This window comes from Chiroxiphia lanceolata, chromosome 21, assembly GCF_009829145.1.
Source record: "Chiroxiphia lanceolata isolate bChiLan1 chromosome 21, bChiLan1.pri, whole genome shotgun sequence".
In the NCBI taxonomy this organism is placed as follows: domain Eukaryota; kingdom Metazoa; phylum Chordata; class Aves; order Passeriformes; family Pipridae; genus Chiroxiphia; species Chiroxiphia lanceolata.
The window spans coordinates 4,017,237-4,036,734 of NC_045657.1; the positions used below are offsets into that span (position 1 = coordinate 4,017,237).

A 19,498-nucleotide genomic window follows, 5' to 3' on the forward strand; every position below is an offset into this window, starting at 1 on the left:
TTCCGGGGCCGCGGGCACGGCGGGGCGGGGGGAGAGACTGCGGTACCGGGACGGGTTGGGCCGGGCTGGGAGCAGCGGGGCTGGTGGGGCCATGGCCGGGATGGTGCTGAGCTCCGGGCTGAGGCTGCTGCGGGAGCGGCGGGGCCGGGTGAGGCTCGGGGGAGCGGGGCCGGGCCGGGGAAACCCCTCCTCCTGTCCCCTGATCCCATCCCCTGATCCCAACCCCTGATCCTGTCCTCTGATCCTATCCCCTCATCTTGTCCCCTGATCCTGTCCCCTCATCCAGTCCCCTGATCCTGTACCCTCATCCAGTCCCCTGATCCTGTACCCTCATCCAGTCCCCTCCTCCTGTCCTCTGATCCCATCCCCTGATCCTGTACCCTGATCCTGTACCCTCATTCTGTCTTGTCCCCTGATCCTGTCCCCTGATCCTGTCCCCTCCTCCTGTCCCCTGATCCCATCCTCTGATCCTGTCCCCTCATCTTGTACCCTCATCCAGTCCCCTCCTCCTGTCCTCTGATCCCATCCCCTGATTCTGTAGCCTCATCCTGTCCCCTCATCCTGTACCCTCATCTTGTCCTCTCATCTCATCCCGTGATCCTGTCCCCATTTGTGTCAAGAATACAGATTAGGCTGCTGCGTGTGTTTGCTGATAGCACGGATGGAAGTTCATTTGCTGTGCTGTAGTCAGCTCTGCAACTGCAATCTAACTTTATTTTGTTTGAATTATAACCTGGCCTGTAGTGTTTCACAGGCAGTTGCTCAAAATCAATGAGGAAGCAAAATTTCATGCAGTCATGTAGGTGACTGATACCACCTAACAGAAGTTTTACAAAGCAGAGATACTACAAAGGATCCTTCTTATTCCATGTAGGTATCACCTTGCTTGATCAGAAGAATGTTTTTTGGATATCCCCTAACTAAAGCAGGTTCTGGGCTGGTTCAGCAGACTAAAGGTAAGAATGATGCCTAAGATTTGTTTGGGCTTCTGCCCTGCTTCAGCCTAATACCAAAGTGACATTTCCTGTAGGAATCTGGCACCTCTTCTCTATAAATCCTGTTCCTCATTCTGTTTTTCTCTAGATGTTTGCTTGAGGTTCTGCAGACCACGGAGTTCTGCAGCAGCTGCTGACACATCTGGTGATGATGCCTTACTGAAATGGGGCCTTCTCCTGGTCCCTCTGACCACCTTTGGTCTCGGCACATGGCAGGTACAAATAAATATTTAATTTTTTCAAGAAATGAGCACTTGAGGGCTGTCAGATTTTTCAGTCTCTGGCTGTTTGATTTAGTCCAAATCACAGGCAGGGTAAAGATTTGCTGTTGTTTTACATTTCTGTTTTCCAAGTGTCCATTTGTAAGTCCTTAAAGGAGAGATTCTTGTTTTTTACACTTTTATTTCAGTATATTTTCTCAAAGTCAGTAGCCCCCATTTTCACATCTCCAATTACCCTGTTTTAGGCCAGGTCTGATGAAAAAATTACAACCAAGATTTCAAGGCTTGCTGAGGTTATTGCATTGCTCTGTTCTACCCTAAAGAATTACTTTTGTGTTTGTGTACTTTCAGGTTCAGCGACGAAAGTGGAAATTAGATTTGATTGCACAACTGGCATCAAGAATTACAGCAGATCCTATCCCTCTGACATTAGAGTATGGAAGCTGGGATGGTTTATTATCTACAGGGTGCTGGGGATATTAGATATGGACCCTGCACTAATGAGCTTGTGCTGAACTAACCTGCATGAAAATGAAGGACTGCAATGGGAATTGAGATGTACCAGCAAATTAGAGAGAGATCCTGTTACTTTTCTTATTTTTAGTAAAAGTATAAGTGAATACTTTCCTATGGGATATTCTAAATGCATGGGAAAAGGAGGAATCTCTGTTCAGGAGAATGTGGGATGTAGTTCATACCATATCTAATCCTGGGGAAGGAGGGCTTGGTAGCTGGTGTCTGACATCCCAAAGGAATTATTCCTACAACAAGTAGTCTTGAATTGACAGCAGGCCCTGCCCCATGTGTTGAGCAGTTGTGTCAGATATGAGAGAGGTTTTTAAGGTCACTTGGCCACCTGGCACAACTGTTGGAATGTCTCAGTTGTTGGATTTCATGGTCTGGGATGGGAAAGAAACGCTTCCTGTGGCTGGATGCACAGGTAGTGAATCCACCTGCTCATCAGCTCTGTGACATCTGGGTTGCAGATATCATGGAAAAGAACTTCTCTCAGGATACTCCTGATCATCACTCCCTGTGATAGTAACAAAATATTGAGCCAGCTGCATATTCCATGAGGTGTTTGTCTTCCGCTTGCCAGCTGGCTCTAGAGCGAACCATTAGGGAAAAGGAGAATCCCATGGTAAAATCCCCTAATTTAATCTGCCTATCACAGCCATGATTTTGTTCTCCTCTTGTTCCATGCAGCCCCATGGAACTGAAGGAGTTGGAGTACAGGCCTGTGAAGGTCCGAGGGCGTTTCGACCACTCCAAGGAGCTCTACATTCTGCCCCGGTCGCTGGTGGACCCGGGGCGGGAAGCCCGGGAAGCCGGGCGGCTGACATCCCACCCGGAGAACGGAGCCAACGTCGTCACCCCCTTCTACTGCACAGAGCTGGGGTCAGTTAAGGATTGAGTTGTGGTCCACCTGAGCACCTCACTTCCATCTGGAAAAGCTGAATTGTGGTTAGATTTACATCAGTCACTCCCCCTCCCTTAAAGGGTTTCTCTCACGGTCTGGGCGGTCACTGAGGCTTAATTTGAAATTGTGTTTAAATTCCCCTTTAAAGTGCACTTTTAACATTTTCTTTTAACATGACAAAAAGAAATGGCAGCAAACATGTGGGTTGTTTTTCTTTGGTCTTTAGTTCCAGGCAGCTGCAGGAATAAATTTCCTTTCAGTCCTGAGACTTACTTCTGTGTGTAACTCTAGGGTCACGATTTTAGTCAACCGAGGATTTGTGCCCAGAAAGAAACTGAAACCGGAGACCAGGCTGAAGGGACAGGTAAGGGGGATCCAGGGAATGTGGGGTGTTACTTTCTGCTCATGTTCAGCATCATGGGAGGTGACTTAAACAGTCATTGCGCTTTTCAAAGACAAACCTTTGTTTCCCACCTTTTCGTTAGTAAATAACGTGTTTTACAAACAAGGAGCTGTTCTTGTTCTGCTTTTTTCCCCTGCTGTGTTACAGCACATCCAGGACACAACAGCTTCATGTATGCTCACACCCTGCTAGTGCCGTGCTTTCCTGGCAGGACTCGGGTGTGCCAGAACATGAAATGAATCTTGAAAGATTCCTTTTTTCCTCTCTGCACTTCTCCTTTAGATTGAAGAGGAAATCGATCTCACGGGGGTGGTGAGGTTAACAGAGACCCGGAAACCCTTTGTGCCTGAGAATAACATCGAACAAAACCGCTGGCACTACCGAGACCTGGAGGCCATGGCCAAGGTGACCGGTGCTGAGCCCGTCTTCATCGATGCAGATTTCAGTAAGTCACACAGGAACCCAACCCCACCAGTCTCCCTCCCTTTCCATTCAGTTTGTTACTTTCCCTGGGCACCTGGAAAGGTAGAGCCATAGAATCATTTGTAAAGACTTTTAGTATCAAGTCCAACAAGGTATTGCATCTTTCTCTTCCTGTACTCTGCTATCCCAGTTTTGAAGGTCACAGGGGGACTGAAAGGGAGCTGGAAAGGGACTTCAGTCAAGAGCATGGAGTGGTAGGACAAGGGGGAATGTTCAAACTGACAGAGGGCAGGGTTAGATTAGATATTAGGAAAAAAACTCTTCCCTGTGAGGGTGGGGAGGCCCTGGCACAGGTTGCCCAGAGAAGCTGTGGCTGCCCCATCCCTGGAAGTGTTCAAGCCCAGGTTGGACGGGGCTTGGAGCAACCTGGGCTAGTGGAAGGTGTCCCTGCCCATGGCAGGGGTTGGAATGAGATGGTCTTCAAGGTCCCTTCCCACCCAAACCACTCTGTGATTCTATGAACTTGGGAACACCACTGCCCCAGAAAAGGAGCAGGGTATCCACCAGACTTACAACCCTCATCCCTTCTCTCACAGCCAAGGCAGCTCTGCACTGTGCAGGCTGAAGATTTAACTTGGCTGTGTTGTCCCTGCAGGAAGCACCGTCCCAGGGGGGCCCATTGGTGGCCAGACCAGAGTGAGCCTGCGGAATGAGCACATGCAGTACATCGTCACCTGGTAAGGGACCAGTCTGGCTGACCTTCCCTGGGGTGCTTTGGGATGTAAAGTCCTGCCTGCATGAGCTTTTAAGCTACAGAAGCCTGAATTTTTAACCTAAGTAAAATTTCCAAGGTGATGTGAAATAATCAGTTTTTGTAGCTGCCCTAGAAAGGTGCAGTCCACCTTGGAAAGGTGCAAATATGTGGCTTTCTTCTCTCTCATAGGTATGGCTTATGTGCTGCAACCTCGTTCTTGTGGTACAGGAAATTTATACAGAAGATACCTCGGTGAGGAGAACGTGTAACTCATTTGTACTACAGTCAGGAGCAGACTTTTATGGAAGACAGGAGCCTGAGCAGTCCTGAACAGCTGAAACACCCAGGATTTCAGGGCAGTGTTCCACAAACATGCACCTCTATCAAGCTGCAAATCAACTTTTAAGCAACTCCTGCAGACTCTGAGCTCCCACCAGCGTGACTTGGCTGCAGCTTGGAAGTACTGAACTTAAAAATAGTAATCAAGGACACATTTTTCTGTTGTGGTTGATTTTAAGCTACAACATTTTAACATCTGCAGTGCTGCGTTTTCCAAAAGACAAATCCAAAGGATTTTGTGAATCAAAGTTTCTTTGCATTGAGCAGCCATTCCTGAGGTCAAGAGTGGCTCAAAGTCGTTGCATCAGAGTAAATAAAGGCCTACAGGTCTCTGCTTTGTGACTTGCATCGTGCATCTTACATTGAACAGTGACAGACCTGAATTACAGGTTACTGTGGATCCAGGATGTGCAGCTGAGCTGCTGTTGCTGGGCTGTGTGTTCAAGGGAGAGGAATTATTACACAGGACTAGTAATCAAGGGCAGTTGTTCCAAGTGAAATACTAACCTGCTCTGTGCAGCCACTTCTGCACAGCACTGTTCTGTCATTTCATGGAAGGCAAACTGAAGTGCAGTAGTGCCACCCCTTGCCCCCATTAACAGAGACCACTGAAACTTAGCTGGGGTTTATTGTCTTTATGTACAAAGCAATCCAGTACATCTTCAGCCCAGCTTAGTAGCCAGCTCTTTAGCCTTTGCTTTTTCCAGCTTAGCAATGCGAGCCACCGATTTTGGACCCAGGACATTCCCGCCCCAGTGACGACGGATCTGCAAAGAAGGGAGGACAGGTCAGAGGCCTCATGCAATCAAACTCACACAATTCCACTCTCTTCTGCACAAGGGGAAGAGCTCCCTCAACTACAAAGCCCTACACATTTCAAGCAACTGAACTATATTTCAGGACAGCAAAGAGAAAAAAGAGCTTAAGATTTTTCCCCATGAAGGGTGTTGGGTTCAGCCATCAAGTAACTCCTGGACTTGGGGGATGGAGTTCAGCCAAGCAGAACTTTTCTACAATCCTTGCCCTGGGATAGCACTGTTTACTTCTAACTTGGTGACAGCATTCACATTTTACCCCATCCTTGGGTAAAGAATCTGGGTACACCATAAGCAACTCTAGGTGTAACACACCCAACAGACTTTATAAGCTGGTGTCACTATGTCTGAAAAAATCTGAGTATCTCTGGGAAGCTTCTGGGAATTTTAACAGAATAAAATCCAAGACAAGGACAGCAGCACAGAGGACCTTACCTCATCATATCTGTCATTGTAGTTGGTCTTGACAGCCTCCACCAGCTTGGCAAGGGCTCCCTTATCCTCCCTGTTGGTGACAGTTTTAAATTTTTTTAGAGCCTTGATTTAACGTTTTCCATAAATATTTAGCCACAGGATTTGAGAACTTCTAGTGGCAAACCCAGTTTTTCAGGTTAATCATAAGCATCACTTGCAAAGGGTTAACACTCCAACCCATCAATACTTTAGAATCTGCACTGCTCAGATTAAGGCTAACAGTTCCACACACATATTTCAGAGTAATGATCCATTCTGGTAACCCAAAATAACCTGTAGCTTCGGGATCCAGCTGATACATTTTTATTAGACATTAAAAAGGTGTTATTTCATTTTAGAGAGACCCAAGTTTGCTACTACTTACGGGTTAACCTGGGTGAAGGCAACCGAGGTACAAGTCTTCCTGTGGACCAGTCGGCCCAGCCTGGCTTTGCCCTTGATGATGCAGTAGGGCACTCCCATCTTGCGGCACAGGGCTGGCAGGAACACCACCAGCTGAAAAGGAAAGGGAATTGTGCTGTGTAACCCAGGGAGAACATCTTTTCACCCCTGGCATCAGCCTGGGCTGTGGCCAACTGCTCAGTGTTAAAAAGCTCATTTTGCTCTTCACTGCTGGTTCAGGTGAAGAAATTCAAAACATCATTGCAAGGGCCCAGCCCCACTGTCACACCAACTACAAATATGCATAAGCATCCCAGTTATGGTAAATGTATATTTTTATGCATTCTCTTTCATGCAGTATTTGTCCTAAAATGCATTTTCACCTCAAGACCACTTCTGACCCCACCTTAAGTTCCACGGGTAGCCTGTACCATGCTCACCTCAATGGGGTCTACATCGTGGGCAATAACTACAAGCTGAGCTTTCTTGTTCTCCACCAGAGTTGTGACACTGTTAATACCTGAAAAACAAGTTATAGATAAGCTTTGATTCTGCTCAGTCTATTTTCAGAGCTTTCATAAAAGCCTCACACAACCAGCTCAGGTTCCATAATGCAGCCTTAATTATGGAAGTCATGAAAACTTTCCACATCAGCAGCACAAAGACATTTCACGGACAATTTGCTAAAGCTCAGGGTTAAAAAGCTCGTCTTTTTTGCTCTTCACTTTGAGCTCAGGTGAAGAAATTCATACATCATTGCAATAGCTTGTCCAAGCCTGTTTATCAGTTTTCTCTCTAACCAAGCACCACACTCCTTGCTGGCCATCAGCCAAGCCCAGGCACACAGTCACCTGCTCGGAGGACAGGTGGCCTCTTAGTTGGAGCATCTCCCTTTCCTGCAGCCTTCTGCTCAGCACGTGCCAGGAGCCTCTGCTTCTTCTCTTGCTTATTTTCTGGCCTGTATTTGTGTGCCAGCTTCAGGAGCTGTGTGGCTGCAAGAGAACATCTACTCATTAGTTGCACAACCTGAGAATCTAAGCATCACTTTGTAAAACACTGAAGTGCATCAGCGATCTTGGTGGTTTGTCATCACGTGTGCTTAGGCAGCAAAAAGTGATCATCATTTGCACAGTCCAAGAGAAGAGCACCTTCAGAGCCCCTATTTACCTCTAAGTGCACCTCTGATGGCTGTGAGAGCTCCTTCACTGTCTGGATGAGGAAATGCCTGCGGAGCCCCACACCAGTTATGGTCAGGGGTGATGCACTGTCTACTTTAAAGCAAGGAACTTGTTTGGCAACATCTACAAGAAAGGAGTTACCCTACATGGGTCCAAGTTTTCTTGCATAGACATTGTCACCTGGAAAAGGCTTTTTTACTAATTTAAAGACGACCCTAAAGTCCCTTCTTCCTTCATTTCAATGCCAGCCTGCAGGATGCTGGTTTTCCTCCTACAGGTTTCTCAGTGTATTTACACAATTAGAAGAACCCTGGGAGATTCCACATCAAGCTGGAAGAATGGACTCTGATGGAAACACAGTTAAGATAATGCTGGGTTTGGGTCAGTAAGCAGCAGCTTTGTTGTCTTCTAACACCCTTTTCAGGGTACACAGCAGCAATCAAGGCTTAAGGCAGCAAATTCACACATCAACTCTCTATCACTATTAGAGCCTCCCTAAACAGACATGCTCCAGATTTCAGTTTCTCTCCCCTTCCCTGAGGCACATCCCATTTAAACCCAAGGATGTGGGGCACATCCCTACCTGTCTGGCGGTCCAGGGCCTGGGTGAACTGGTTAATGGCAGGAGGCACCTTGAGGCGTTTGTAGAGGATGGATCTCTGGCGCTGCAGCCGGATGTACCGCGGCCATTTCACAAACCGAGTGAGGTCCCGCTTTGGCTGGATGTCCTGTCCTAAAAAAGCACAGCCCTCAGCTCAGAGCTGCCCCAAACCCACAGCAGCAGCAGCAGCAGGGAGCAGCACAGGGGCATCAGTGATCTTGGTGGTGATGTGTCAGCACAGCCACTCAGATAGCAAATATTCTTTCACATCATCTGCACCCCGTACAAAAGTGGCATTGCACAGGGCTGAATTATTTGCCACAAACACAGGCAAAAGGGCGAGATTCACCCCAAAAGGAGCATATAATGTATCCATTAGGACAAGCAAAGGGAAGTCTGGCAAATTGTCCAACACCACCTTCACATTAAGAAGAGCAGCTAACTCCAAGCAGCAAGGTAACTGCCTCCATCACCCTCTCGACTCTACAGCATTAATCTGTTTATAATTTAGACATCTGTCCATAAAACAAAGTGGAGCAAACATCCCAAATATCCCAATTACTCACCAATGCCAAAGTTCTTGGGCCTCTTCTCAAAGAGGGGATTGACGACTTTCTTGGCCTCCTGCTTCTTGACTACAGCAGGGGCCGGGGCCACCTTCTTGCCCTTGGCCTTCTTTCCTTTCGGCTGCAGGCAAGAAACACACACTGCCTTCTACTGCCTCCAACACTTGCATGAAAGAGTTACCCTCCCGCCCTGGAAACGCGTTTATTTTCCCAGGCGGAAAATAAATGCCACCTCCCAGAGCAGGGAGAAGAGCCAGAAGAGCTCCCTGCTCTTCCAGAGAGCGCAAATCTTCCGCTTTGCCTTTACAAGGTTTACAAACCTCCCGGAGCGCGACAACGACCAAACGCGCGTGTCAATGGCCTCGCTCGGCCCGGTGCTCCCCGACAGCAGCCGAGACACCCCCACAGTGGTGACGGTCCGACCACCGGGACCCGGCCCATACCGGGGACCCGCCGCGGCCCGGCCGCGCTGCCGGAGGCGCGACAGGCCCACACCCGGCCTTCCGCGGCCACCGCGAATCGGGCACGGAACGCCCCTTCACCGCCTGCCAGGGCTGCCCAGCGCCCGCGCGGCGCTGCCCGCGGTGCCGCGGCCCCTCGAGGGCGGCGGATGGAAGCGGATGGCCCCGGCCCCCCCCGGCCGCCGCCATCACTCACCATCTTGGGCGGAGGGAGAGAGGGGTGGTGCGGGGCATGCCGGGAGATATCGGCGGGGCGCCGCGGGAGGTCTCGCGAGAGGCGGGAGGTCTCGCGAGAGGTGGGCGGGGCGGGGCCGGGCTGTGAGGGAGGTGCGGCCATGGCGCAGCCCCGGGTGCTGCCCCAGAGCAAGGAGACCCTGCTGCAGTCCTACAACAAGCGCCTCAAGGACGATGTCAAGTCCATCATGGACAACTTCACCGAGATCATCAAGACGGCCAAGGTGGGCACCCCCCGGCTCCTGAGGGGAGAAGGGCGGGGCTGGGTTCTGAGGCGGGGGGGGCTGTGAGGGGAGAGCAAAGCCCGTGAGGGGACATAGACTCAGAGAATCATAGACTATTACGAGGTTGGAAGGGACCTTAAAGGTCATCCAGTCCTACCCCCTGCCATGGGCAGAGACACCTCTCACTCTCCCAGGTTGCTCCAAGCCCCGTCCAGCCTGGCCTTGGACACTCCCAGGGATGGGGCAGCCACAGCTTCTCTGGGCAACCTGTGCCAGGGCCTCACCACCCTCACAGGGAAGAATCTCTTCCCAATACCTAACCTAAATTCCCCCTTTTTCAATTTGTATCCATTCTTCCTTGTCCTGTCACTACAGTTCCTGACAGAGTGTCTCTCTCTGGCTTCCTTGTAGCCCCTTCAGATACTTGAAAGGGGCTGTGAGGTCTCTATATAACCCTTCTCTTCCCCAGGCTGAACAGCCCCAACTTTCCCAGCCTGTCTCCATAGGGGAGGTGCTCCAGTCCTGTTTCTCCTGGTTCCTCCAAGAGGGAAGAGGGTCCCTTCCCCAGGGCAGACAGCAGTCAGCCCTCCCTGGCTGCTCCTGACCATCCTGTGATGTTCCTGAACGGGGGAGAACTGCAGAAGCAAGAGGGGAGGACAGCAATGATGATACGTGGGTGCTGTAAAGTCCAGAGGTGCCCCAGCAGTTCCAGATGTGAATTGAACTGAAATTCGTCTATAGATGTGAATTTCACACATATATTTTTCACATATACATTTCACCTATATATGAAATTCACACATATTCCCATATATTCCCATATATGATGCCTTATAACATAGTAATTGTCTGTCTGGATTTTAAATATGTAAAGGTGGATATGTGTACTTTTTATTCCTTTAGATTGAGGATGAAACTCAAGTCTCTCGAGCAACCCAGGGTGAGCAAGATAACTACGAGATGCACGTCAGAGCTGCAAACATTGTGAGTAGCACTGAGCTGTTCAGGTCTGTGGGCAGCACATCCTTCAGGTGCTGTTGGGTTCACTGGTGGATCTTTATATCTCCCACAAGAACTGCTGCTGGGGCAGTAACTGGTATTTGGGGTGGCTGGGGAAGGCTGGGTGGCTTGTCAGCTACAGGCTTCTGTGAGAATCCCTGTGGAACGTGGGAGTTTTTACTTCATCCTGCTGAAGGAGCAGCTTGGGAGATCTTGTGTTGGAGCTGGAGCAAAGCCCTGTTTTGATGTGTGGTTTTTCTCCCTGCCGCGAGGTCCGAGCTGGCGAGTCCCTGATGAAACTTGTGTCTGACCTGAAGCAGTTCTTGATCCTCAACGACTTCCCCTCTGTGAACGAAGCCATCAACCAGCGCAACCAGCAGCTGAGGAGTTTGCAGGAGGAGTGTGACAAGAAGCTGATTGCCCTGAGGGATGAGATCTCCATTGACCTGTACGAGCTAGAAGAAGAATATTACTCTTCCAGGTACAAATAGGGCAGTGGACTCTGCCTTACGACTCCAGCCCTTTTGGGGTAGTTAGTGCAGACAAGCAAGTAGAGTATAGGTGTGGAGAATGTTCCCCCCTCCCCAAAATTTTTACTCCTGGTTTTAATTAGGTCAAATTCTTTTTCTGCAGCTAAAGCAACTGCCTTTTCCTTGTAGATACCCTACAAGGTATAAATGTCCTAGTGAAGGAGGTATTCACAACATCCTAGGTCTGACAGATAATTTGCTTAGGCTTCTGTTGGAATTATTAGGAAAGGAGATGAATTTCCTTGGGGGAAATCCCTCTGAAGGAGCCTCTGGCTCTCTCCCTACAGAGACCAGCTTGTTGAGCTGGGTCCTGATGTTAGATGTCACCACACCTCGGTGGTGAGTCCTTTCACAAGTGACCTGGTCACATGTTGTGCCTTCCCCCTCATAGTCCACTGTCCCCAGCTGCCTCCAGTCCTGCTGGGGTGAACATCTGAAAGGAGCAAAAAAAAACTTGCTCAGTCTCATGGAATCATGAAGTATTGTGATAGGATTTTCCTAAGGAATAATGACTTATTACTGATTTGTTTGTAGGATTTTTAATATTTTTTAAAGCCTGTTACTTAGGAAAAACAGACTTCAGAGAATTCAGACACTTTATTTTTTAATTTTTTTTTGTTATGCACTCCAGCACTTCTAGTTAATGATGCAGGAAATGAAAGCAGGAGGAAAAAAAATGCAAACCTGGTTATTTTGGCTGCACTGTCCAAGCTAAGTGAAGTCAGTGCAATAATGCTAAGACTTTTAAACAGAAACTTAACTTTTAAAAATCTTATTTAAAATTTTAATGACTGGATTTTCTACATTTGCCTTTTCCTTTTTTTCCTAAAAATGCTGAATGCCTATAACCCCAGTTAAGTCAACCAAACCCCTAATTGCTCAGTATCTTTGAAAGTAAGGCCATTTTTTATGAATAATATATATATTTCAAGAGTAAGCAGATATTAATATGACATAGCTTAGAGGCAAAAGTTTAGATTTGTTTTTCAAACTTTATTCAGTTTTTTTTGGGGGGGATTGTCAAAGCAATCCTAGAAACATCTCAGAAATGAAGAGAGATGGTCACAAACCCAAGCACTTGCCCAGGTGCTGACAGATCCATGACATGGGCTGCACACACATAGCAGTGAGCTGTGTCCAGAGGGATGTGGTGTGGGGTGATAGTGCCCCACATGTGCCAGATGTGCTCCCTCACCCTGTCCCCAGGCTGCCACCCCTGTGTGTCAGTCACTTTTGGACTGTGTCAGTCACTTTTGGACTGAGGGGTTCTGACCATGCTGGCACGGTCTCTTCACCTGCCTGGCACCAGGTGCCAAGTGAAGCAACCTTTCCTGACAGAACTAACAGGGAAGCACAAGTGTGGATGTACATCAAATGGATTTCCCTGTGTGCTCTTTCTTACTGGTCACGAGGTGAGGAAACCTGGCAACTCTGCAGAGCTGTGATCTGAAACCTGTTGCCACGTAGCACTTGGTCATTTGCTTTTAGCACTTCCTCCCTTCCTGTGCTCTTTCCTGTCTTTTTCTGCACCAAAGAGACTGTGTCTGTGTAAACACAGAAACAGTGATTTAATTCAAAATCCTTTTATAATTAGGGTACTGCAATATTTTTAATGAAACCTGATTGTTTAATGATGGTGAAAAGGGTTTCTGTTATGTCACAGTCGTGTTTCAGTGGCTGTAAATGGAACAGTCAGTTTGCCTCCAAAGGGGAATTCCATCCTGGGAGCCCTGGGGTGCATCTCAGTTTTAGGGTCAGGTGTTTGCCAGGCCTTTTATGTGCACGTGGGCGTTTTTGGTGAGGCCCAAAAGCAGGTCCTTGAAAATAAAACCCAGGAGATTGTTCTGAAGGAATCTTTGCTTTCCTGCCCTGTGTCCAAGTAGCTTCCTAGAGCTGTTCCTCTGCACACAGAGTGGTGGGTGCCTCAGGGGAGTAGTGAAGATCCTTCCAGGCACTGAGGAACCCTCCCAGGACAGGGAGCAGGCTGGCCAGTGCTCTGGGGCCTGTGCAGAGCTGCTCACTGACCCTGACTTTTGAGGAGTGTTACCTGAGAGGTGGAGCTTAGACTTTTAGAACTGTTCTAGCTGGGCCAGCAGGAGAAGCTAGTTTTGCTTCTGGCACATCTAAGATTTTGTTAGTAACTCCCCTGCCATGATGTGCTGGATGCTGTGGCCAGGATCTCCTTGGAAATCAAGGCCTGAGGTTTATGACAGAACAGGAGTTGTAGTTCTGGTTCAGTCCTGAAGGTCTTTGTTAACTGAACTCAGCTTCACTGTGTGTTTAGGGCTGATCTTCCAAGGGATTTTGCAGAGGTCCCAGATATAAAACCTGTATCCACTCCCTTCTCACTTCTGCAAAGCCAGCTGGGTGATGCTGCCAGAAAAAAGCTCAGCTTGCAACTAGTGCTTTGTGTGCTTGTTCCTCAAAGTGGTAACTCCAGGTCCAGCTTGCCTTCTCTCATCCTAACCCCCAAACCTGCATTTGTGTTCCATTGCTCCCTCCTCAGAGATCACAGGAGCTGTCTCGAGTGTGGGGTTAGATCTCACGTTTCATGTTTGTGCAATTTGAACTGTCTCATGTTCTACACTTAAAATATTTCCCTAAGCATCAGTCCATACATTACAAATGTAAATAAAGCTGCAACAACAAAATCACTTGACCCATTGGGTTTGTTTTTCTCTGAATGCAAGCTGCTTTCTGCTCCAGCACTCACTTTGTCTTGGGTGTCTCTTCTGTGTGCAGCTCCTTCTTCTCTTTGGGATTCGTGTTGATTTTGTTCCAGTTTTATTCCATGTTTCTTTTTAGTTTTGGCCCTTCCACGTTGTGTTTTCCTCAAGCACAGGCAAGAATTAGCCAGTTTAAAAACACTGCATTCCCACACTGCTGGTTCATCCAGCTCTATATCCTACAGTGTTGGAATCCAACTAGCTGCTTTTAGAAGCACTGTTAGCTCAGACTCTTTGGGAAAAGGCAGGAGCTGTCACTACTTTATAATAATCAGGCTGAGAAGCTTCAGTAGAAGACCCAAACTGTGGAGCACTTTTTTGAAAGGGCAAGGGTGCAAATAGGTTTCTTCTTTATCTAGACAGGGACAGGCCACAAAACCATTGTAGCTTTTTTGCTGAACTGAAATATAGAGCAGGATTGATACTTTTTTTCCCTCACATAGGTTGTGATCTAATTCTGAGTAAAATAATTCTGGGTGAGGTCCATGTCTCACTCGGATCAGTAGCAGAACTCCTGTACTTGGGGGTGCCAGGACATTTTCCAGAGACTTGGAGTGTCTGGATGAGAACTGAGCCTCTGTTTCAGTTTGTAGCACCAGTTCTATGTCTGAAATTGCTCCAATCCCCACCAGGCCCATGAGGTTCAGGACCAGCCTTTCAGGGGTGCCTTAGGGAAGGCCGGTGTCACGCGGCTTGTGATGAATTCGTGAACACAGACCTTACATCCAGCATTTTTTTTTTTGCCATTTTCTTAATGCTTTGCTTCTGTCTCGCTCCCCCCACCCTTCCCGTCCCTCCCCTCCTCTGTCACCGCACCTGCTCTCTCCTCACTGGGGTTGTTTGTTCTGGAAAGCTACAGTCTGTGTGACAGCAATGATCTCCCGCTGTGCGAAGCCTACTGGAGACAAGACTTTGCCACGCTGTCCCCCGAGAGCCTCTCGATGCCTCTGGCAGCTGCCACAGCAGAGCCGAGCGTTGCTCCCTCCCAGAGTTCGACCCCGTCGCATCCTCACGTGAACGGGCACGGGGCGGGCCCCGCCGAGCATTCCTGAAGAGGATCCGACCGTGCTCCTCCCACCGGCCCCGCGCTGCTGGAAGTCTTCCGCCTGCTGTACTACTGAGCGTCTCCTGCTGTCGGGAGGAGGCGCTGGAGCTGTGCTGGCAGGTTTCTGCCCTCAGGATGGCTGCGGTGCTTCCTCCCCACCAGGACACTGCCATGAGTGTTCCTCTCCCTTAAGAGATAGAGATAAATAGACACAAAGCAGATTGTGCTAACAAACTAGAGTCAGGTTTGCTTTTACGTGATAGTTACGTGTAGAGTTCTTTAGAAGTCCAGTTTGTTTCCATGTGAATCTCAGTAAGTACATGCTGGAGTGTTGGGAGTTGAATAACTTGAGCCAAATGTGGGGGCAGTGAGTGTTTTGGGGTTTTACTCTGCCTCCCTAAGTTATTGACATTCTGGCTGCTTTAAAGCTCTCTCAGGATGGCATCTGACAACCTCTGGTCTAATTTAAAGAGTCTTATAGTATTTTTTACGTAACAGTCTTCACTGTCAAAGTGCTTCACAAACTTGAATTCTTGATTTGGGAGGAGGATCTCAGGAGACCTTTGTGGAAGAGCAGAGTTCCCCCTGTGAAGAGGAACAGGGACCAGACTGAGGGACCTACGATGCCACTTGCTCAAAGCCACAAATAGAAGCAGCTTTAGTTGATTCCTTCTTCAGTGTTTACACAGGAATTTCTGCTAACACAGTCTGAGCTAACATGAAGCTACTGTTTATGTGGGCTTTTAGTTCTGCCTGATAAAAAGATCCTGAGATGACTGGGGTGTTGGGAGCAGTGAGGGATACTCGGTTACTCTCAGTTTCCTTCCAAAGAAACGTTTGGTGCTTGTTCTGCAGCTGTTCAGCAGCTCAGCACATCATCTGCCCTTCCCCTTTGTGGTGGCCCGAGCTGTGCAGCTGAAAGGGGGATGTCACTGCACTGGAACAGGGTCACCACAGCTCAGTGTCACTGCAGAGCCACCGGTGCATTCCAACAACCTGCTGATCTTCCCCGGCGTTCTGCTGTAATGTCTCCTTTCCTAGGATGTGAATTTTGCTATAATTTTTTTGGTTTCTTTTTCTTCCATTCCATTTATTTTTGTAACTAGGTGACTTAATAAAACTTGGCTGTTTTGTATAATTTTTTAAGGCGTGTGTTTTCAGCCACGAGGCTTTGTGGAAGTGTGACAGCGTGAGCGTGCACATGGAACGGGACGAGCGTTCCCCCCACGGGCTGGGAAGAAAACCCTGCTCCGTGCAGGCGTTCCCGTTTGGGGGCTACAGAAACCATCACTAAACCCGACCGTGCTCTGGGGACCTCAACCCCTGCACTTGTGTGTCCTCCAACCCAAGTAAGGGTTTGGGAGCTCCACATCTGAGGTTAGGGGCGAAGCTCAGGCAGCCTGCGGGAGCTCCGGGGTGATGCTGGAAGGACGGGGCCCGAGTCCAGGAGAGGCCCAAGCACCCCTGGTATGGCAGAGGGACCCCGAGGCTCCGCGGACCCCTCGGTCCTGGCAGTGCCCGGCGGTGCCCACGGCAATTCCAGCGGGGGCAGCTCCAGCCCCGGCCGCTGCCACCGCTCCCAGCGCGCCCGGCGCTGCCGTCACTTCCCGGCCGGCGCGCTTCCAGCCATCACTTCCTGCGGGGATCCACGAGGAGGGGACAGCGCCTCTGGGACCCGGCAACGAGCTGGCAGGGCCACCCCGCGGCCACAATGGCCAGCCTGGCCGCCCAGGACTCCTACTTGCAGGGCTTGGCCAGGAGGGTCAGCGCGCAGCACCCCCCGGAGTCGCGGAAGAGGAAATTTGGTAATGGAGCTGTAACCCTTCGGCTTCTGCCCTCTCCGGCAGCTTTGTGGGAGTCTGGGCGCGACAGCCGAGTCTCTGCAGGGTGCTTGGCCCCGGGCAGCGGCGTTGTGCCGTTTTGTAAGAATAAAACAATCTCTGCTGAAACACGTTGTGCACGTTGCACTGGGAGCTCTGGAAATCGGCGGGCTCCATTCATTGTGGTGATGGGTGTGGGAATGCTGGGCTTATACTGAAGTGTGCAAGCATGTTTGGTCTATTTAAATAAATCCTAAAATGTGTGATTGTTGAACATTAAGATATGCCATTGCAATGCTGAAACTTTAATCTTCAGTAATAGCTGAATGTTATGAGTGAGAAAGTAGCATTGTCCTGTTTTGTGTAATTTGGTTTTGCCTTCTAGTGCCTAAGCCAGGCCAGCCCGAGGATGCTGGGAGACAGCCCAAGAAACAGAAGAGAAAGAAACTGAGGAAGCAAGCTGAGAAGAAGAATGCACCTTCAGTCAAACAGGTGGTTTCTAACACCAGTAAATCCACTCCAGGACAGAAAGCAGCCCCTCAAACCAGCAAATCCTCTCCACAGGGTGTTACACAGAATAGGAATGAGAGTTTGGCCACAGGTAAGAATTCCAGCATTGCCATGACCTGTTTAAAGTGACCTGGGCTGATGTGGCTGCTTTTCAGTTGCTTCACACATGTCTAGTTTGGAAAGTCTTGAAGAAATTCAGCTGAATTAAGAACATCTTAATTTATTCTGTGTGCCCTGAGAGCTTTTGCCTATGGACACAGATTTGTGCCATCACCACTGGGTGGCTCTCTAGAAACGGTGTTTAAACTGAAATGCAGACTTTTTAATGTATTTGTGTAACTTTGGGAATTATGCATGGATACAATCCCTGTCCTGCCAGGTCAGTTTTCTATTATGACTCTGAAAAGCCAGATCACAGAGAAAAGATGTCCTGAGTGCCTCTGTTTCCACAAGCTTGGTACTTGCCAGGCAGCCCCGGGGCATGCCAGGCCACTTGCTGGCAGTGTTGAATGATAATATGGATAGAAAAGGGGGAATTCTAAGGAAACCAATGAAATAGAAACTCTTGGTTTGTTCAGATTTTCCGTTCCATTCACAGCATCTCCAGAGTTCCCGGAGCTTTTCCCACAGCCATAGAAAGTGCTTCTGTTTAGCTGGTGCTGTCTTTTAAGTAGTTTTATTTTCTTCCTCTCGTTTTCAGGGAGTAAAAGTGAACTGAGTTCCCCTTCTGTTTCTGCAATCAATCTCTTGCGTCAGAGACTGCACGAGAAGATTAAAAAAGCTTCTGGACAAGTAGGAGAACTTTTAATACGTGTTTCTGCACTATAAATTCTCCTCAGCCTCCCAGGGGATGTGGGGACAGGATCTCACAAGGCTCAGGGTTGGAGCTGTTTCTGTCTCCTAAGGAATTGCCAGTAGGTATTGCTGGGAGACCTCTGTGTGTTATAAGTGTGTTCTGTGGAAAAAACACATGAGAAGAGGTGGGGCCAGGCTTGGAGGAGAACATGCCTCTGGTGATTTTCAGGAAAAAGCAGAGCACTGAAGGGGAACAGCTACGGGCTGTTGGGAGAGAGGGAAGGGTTTGAAATGCCCGTGCTGTGTTTAGTGTCTCTAACAGCTGAGCTCCTTGTCACAGCTGGTGTGCTTCTTAGGGGAAGTTTGAAATCAGGACAGCCCACTTTCAACTCTGCTTTTATCCCTTTAGGGCTCATTCATGTCCATTCTTCTTCTTAGGATAATGCCAAAGAATTAACCCCTGCAGTCCTGGAGAAGAGGCAGCGAAGGAAATATGAGAGAGAGAGAAAGAAGCGCCGAAGAAAGGAGTTAAAGATGAAGGCAAAAATGGAGAAGAAAGAAACTAAGGAGGTACCAGTAGAGCCAGAAAACAAAAAGGAGGAGAGCAGAGCTGAGATTGTCTTTAACAGAGTTGAAGTCCATGAAGAAAATGAGTTGAACAAGATCCAGAAGAAGAAGGAGAAGAGGAAAGCAGTGAAAGGCAATATCACTCCTCTGACAGGCAGGAACTACAAGCAGCTGCTGAGCAGGCTGGAGACGAGGAAGAATAAGCTGGAGGAACTCAAGGATAAGGATGAGAAGAAAGCTCGGGAGCTGGAGACCAAGATAAAATGGACGAATGCTCTCTATAAGGCGGAAGGTGTGAAGATCCGTGACAACGAGGAGCGGCTGAAAGAGGCTCTGAAGCGCAAGGAGAAGCGCAAAGCACAGCGCAAAAGGCAGTGGGAGCAGCGGACAATAAGGGTGGTGGAAAAGATGCAGCAGCGGCAGGACAAGCGGCAGAAGAACATCCAGAAGAAGAAGAAGGAGAGGATGGAGAAGAAGAAAGCCAGGGCCAGGAAGAAAGGCCGGATTCTGCCAGAGGACTTGAAAAAAGCTGGGTTAACATGAGAGGGAGGCAGCTGGTCCTGGCAGCCCAGATTCCAGGGCGGACTGTCCCTCTTGTGTGCCACTGTCCTGGGGGAGGGCAGTGCCTGGGGACACCAGGCTGTGGGGCAGGCACTGCCATGGCTTCCCAGCTTCGTTACAGGGAAAAAAAAAACGTGTGTTTGTTAATAAAGTTTTGTATCCCAAGGAAACACCTTCTGGCTGGTTAATAATAAGAATTACTATTACTTTCCTAAAGAGGAAATGCTGGTTGCTGTCACTCCTGATGTGCTGTAGGGTGTGTCCCTCATGCTGTGGGTGCCACCAAGGGAACCCCTGGGATTGATGGCCTTCAAAGGGGGCAAAAATAAAGGAAAAGGAGTGCATAGAGCAAACAAGATGCTTGTGGTTTGAATGGATTAGGAGCTGCCTTGAGGTTTTTGTGTCTGAGTGAAATACCTTTTTAGCAGCTTTGTAATAGTTCATTTCATACTTGGG

General features: G+C 48.8%; 4 protein-coding genes and 4 non-coding genes across 11 annotated transcripts; 3 read left to right on the top strand and 5 right to left on the bottom strand.

Annotated features, from left to right (window-relative positions):
- The first annotated feature begins 16 nt into the window (after positions 1-16).
- Positions 17-10,047, top strand: LOC116797011 (surfeit locus protein 1). 2 transcript variants are annotated; one of them, XM_032708087.1, is made up of 10 exons: positions 27-148; positions 875-956; positions 1,084-1,211; positions 1,568-1,650; positions 2,423-2,614; positions 2,928-3,000; positions 3,322-3,484; positions 4,118-4,199; positions 4,406-4,479; positions 10,037-10,047. In XM_032708087.1, exons 1-9 carry the CDS (start codon positions 92-94, stop codon positions 4,470-4,472), a joined length of 927 nt encoding a protein of 308 aa, XP_032563978.1. In that variant the 5' UTR covers positions 27-91; the 3' UTR covers positions 4,473-4,479; positions 10,037-10,047. The 2 variants fall into 2 exon arrangements, with proteins under 2 accessions (XP_032563977.1, XP_032563978.1); XM_032708086.1 differs by lacking the exon at positions 10,037-10,047 and having other exon boundaries at positions 17-148; positions 4,406-4,897.
- On the bottom strand, positions 5,165-9,285 carry RPL7A (ribosomal protein L7a). Its single transcript, XM_032708090.1, has 8 exons — positions 9,228-9,285; positions 8,571-8,691; positions 7,987-8,136; positions 7,077-7,217; positions 6,666-6,745; positions 6,209-6,339; positions 5,806-5,875; positions 5,165-5,322 (listed from the first exon to the last, which is right to left on the bottom strand). Exons 1-8 carry the CDS (start codon positions 9,228-9,230, stop codon positions 5,218-5,220), a joined length of 801 nt encoding a protein of 266 aa, XP_032563981.1. The 5' UTR covers positions 9,231-9,285; the 3' UTR covers positions 5,165-5,217.
- On the bottom strand, positions 6,419-6,492 carry LOC116797291. Its single transcript, XR_004360606.1, has one exon. It is a non-coding gene; the product is annotated as a small nucleolar RNA SNORD36 (small nucleolar RNA).
- LOC116797297 lies at positions 6,911-6,987 on the bottom strand. Its single transcript, XR_004360611.1, has one exon. It is a non-coding gene; the product is annotated as a small nucleolar RNA SNORD36 (small nucleolar RNA).
- On the bottom strand, positions 7,288-7,354 carry LOC116797299. Its single transcript, XR_004360613.1, has one exon. It is a non-coding gene; the product is annotated as a small nucleolar RNA SNORD24 (small nucleolar RNA).
- Positions 8,210-8,282, bottom strand: LOC116797298. The gene has a single exon (XR_004360612.1). It is a non-coding gene; the product is annotated as a small nucleolar RNA SNORD24 (small nucleolar RNA).
- Positions 9,323-16,102, top strand: MED22 (mediator complex subunit 22). 2 transcript variants are annotated; one of them, XM_032708094.1, is made up of 4 exons: positions 9,323-9,489; positions 10,393-10,473; positions 10,761-10,969; positions 14,604-16,102. In XM_032708094.1, the coding sequence occupies exons 1-4, from the start codon at positions 9,367-9,369 to the stop codon at positions 14,794-14,796; spliced, it is 606 nt and encodes a 201-aa protein (XP_032563985.1). In that variant the 5' UTR covers positions 9,323-9,366; the 3' UTR covers positions 14,797-16,102. The 2 variants fall into 2 exon arrangements, with proteins under 2 accessions (XP_032563985.1, XP_032563984.1); XM_032708093.1 differs by having other exon boundaries at positions 14,598-16,101.
- A 315-nt stretch (positions 16,103-16,417) lies between these two features.
- Positions 16,418-19,212, top strand: SURF6 (surfeit 6). 2 transcript variants are annotated; one of them, XM_032708079.1, is made up of 5 exons: positions 16,435-16,594; positions 16,995-17,210; positions 17,820-17,911; positions 18,353-19,040; positions 19,107-19,212. In XM_032708079.1, exons 1-4 carry the CDS (start codon positions 16,501-16,503, stop codon positions 19,022-19,024), a joined length of 1,074 nt encoding a protein of 357 aa, XP_032563970.1. In that variant the 5' UTR covers positions 16,435-16,500; the 3' UTR covers positions 19,025-19,040; positions 19,107-19,212. The 2 variants fall into 2 exon arrangements, with proteins under 2 accessions (XP_032563969.1, XP_032563970.1); XM_032708078.1 differs by having other exon boundaries at positions 16,418-16,594; positions 18,353-19,212.
- Positions 19,213-19,498: the final 286 nt, after the last annotated feature.

Coding starts and splice junctions, on each gene's coding strand:
- MED22 (XM_032708093.1), top strand. CDS start 9,367: ATGGCGCAGCCCCGGGTGCTGCCCCAGAGCAAGGAGACCCTGCTGCAG. Junction 9,490..10,392: donor AGATCATCAAGACGGCCAAG/GTGGGCACCCCC, acceptor TTATTCCTTTAG/ATTGAGGATGAAACTCAAGT. Junction 10,474..10,760: donor ACGTCAGAGCTGCAAACATT/GTGAGTAGCACT, acceptor CCCTGCCGCGAG/GTCCGAGCTGGCGAGTCCCT.
- SURF6 (XM_032708078.1), top strand. CDS start 16,501: ATGGCCAGCCTGGCCGCCCAGGACTCCTACTTGCAGGGCTTGGCCAGG. Junction 16,595..16,994: donor GTCGCGGAAGAGGAAATTTG/GTAATGGAGCTG, acceptor TTTGCCTTCTAG/TGCCTAAGCCAGGCCAGCCC. Junction 17,912..18,352: donor TTAAAAAAGCTTCTGGACAA/GTAGGAGAACTT, acceptor TCTTCTTCTTAG/GATAATGCCAAAGAATTAAC.
- RPL7A (XM_032708090.1), bottom strand. Junction 8,137..8,570: donor GCCCAAGAACTTTGGCATTG/GTGAGTAATTGG, acceptor GTGCTTTTTTAG/GACAGGACATCCAGCCAAAG. Junction 6,340..6,665: donor ACGATGTAGACCCCATTGAG/GTGAGCATGGTA, acceptor TTTCCTTTTCAG/CTGGTGGTGTTCCTGCCAGC.
- LOC116797011 (XM_032708086.1), top strand. CDS start 92: ATGGCCGGGATGGTGCTGAGCTCCGGGCTGAGGCTGCTGCGGGAGCGG. Junction 1,212..1,567: donor TTGGTCTCGGCACATGGCAG/GTACAAATAAAT, acceptor GTGTACTTTCAG/GTTCAGCGACGAAAGTGGAA. Junction 4,200..4,405: donor ATGCAGTACATCGTCACCTG/GTAAGGGACCAG, acceptor TCTCTCTCATAG/GTATGGCTTATGTGCTGCAA.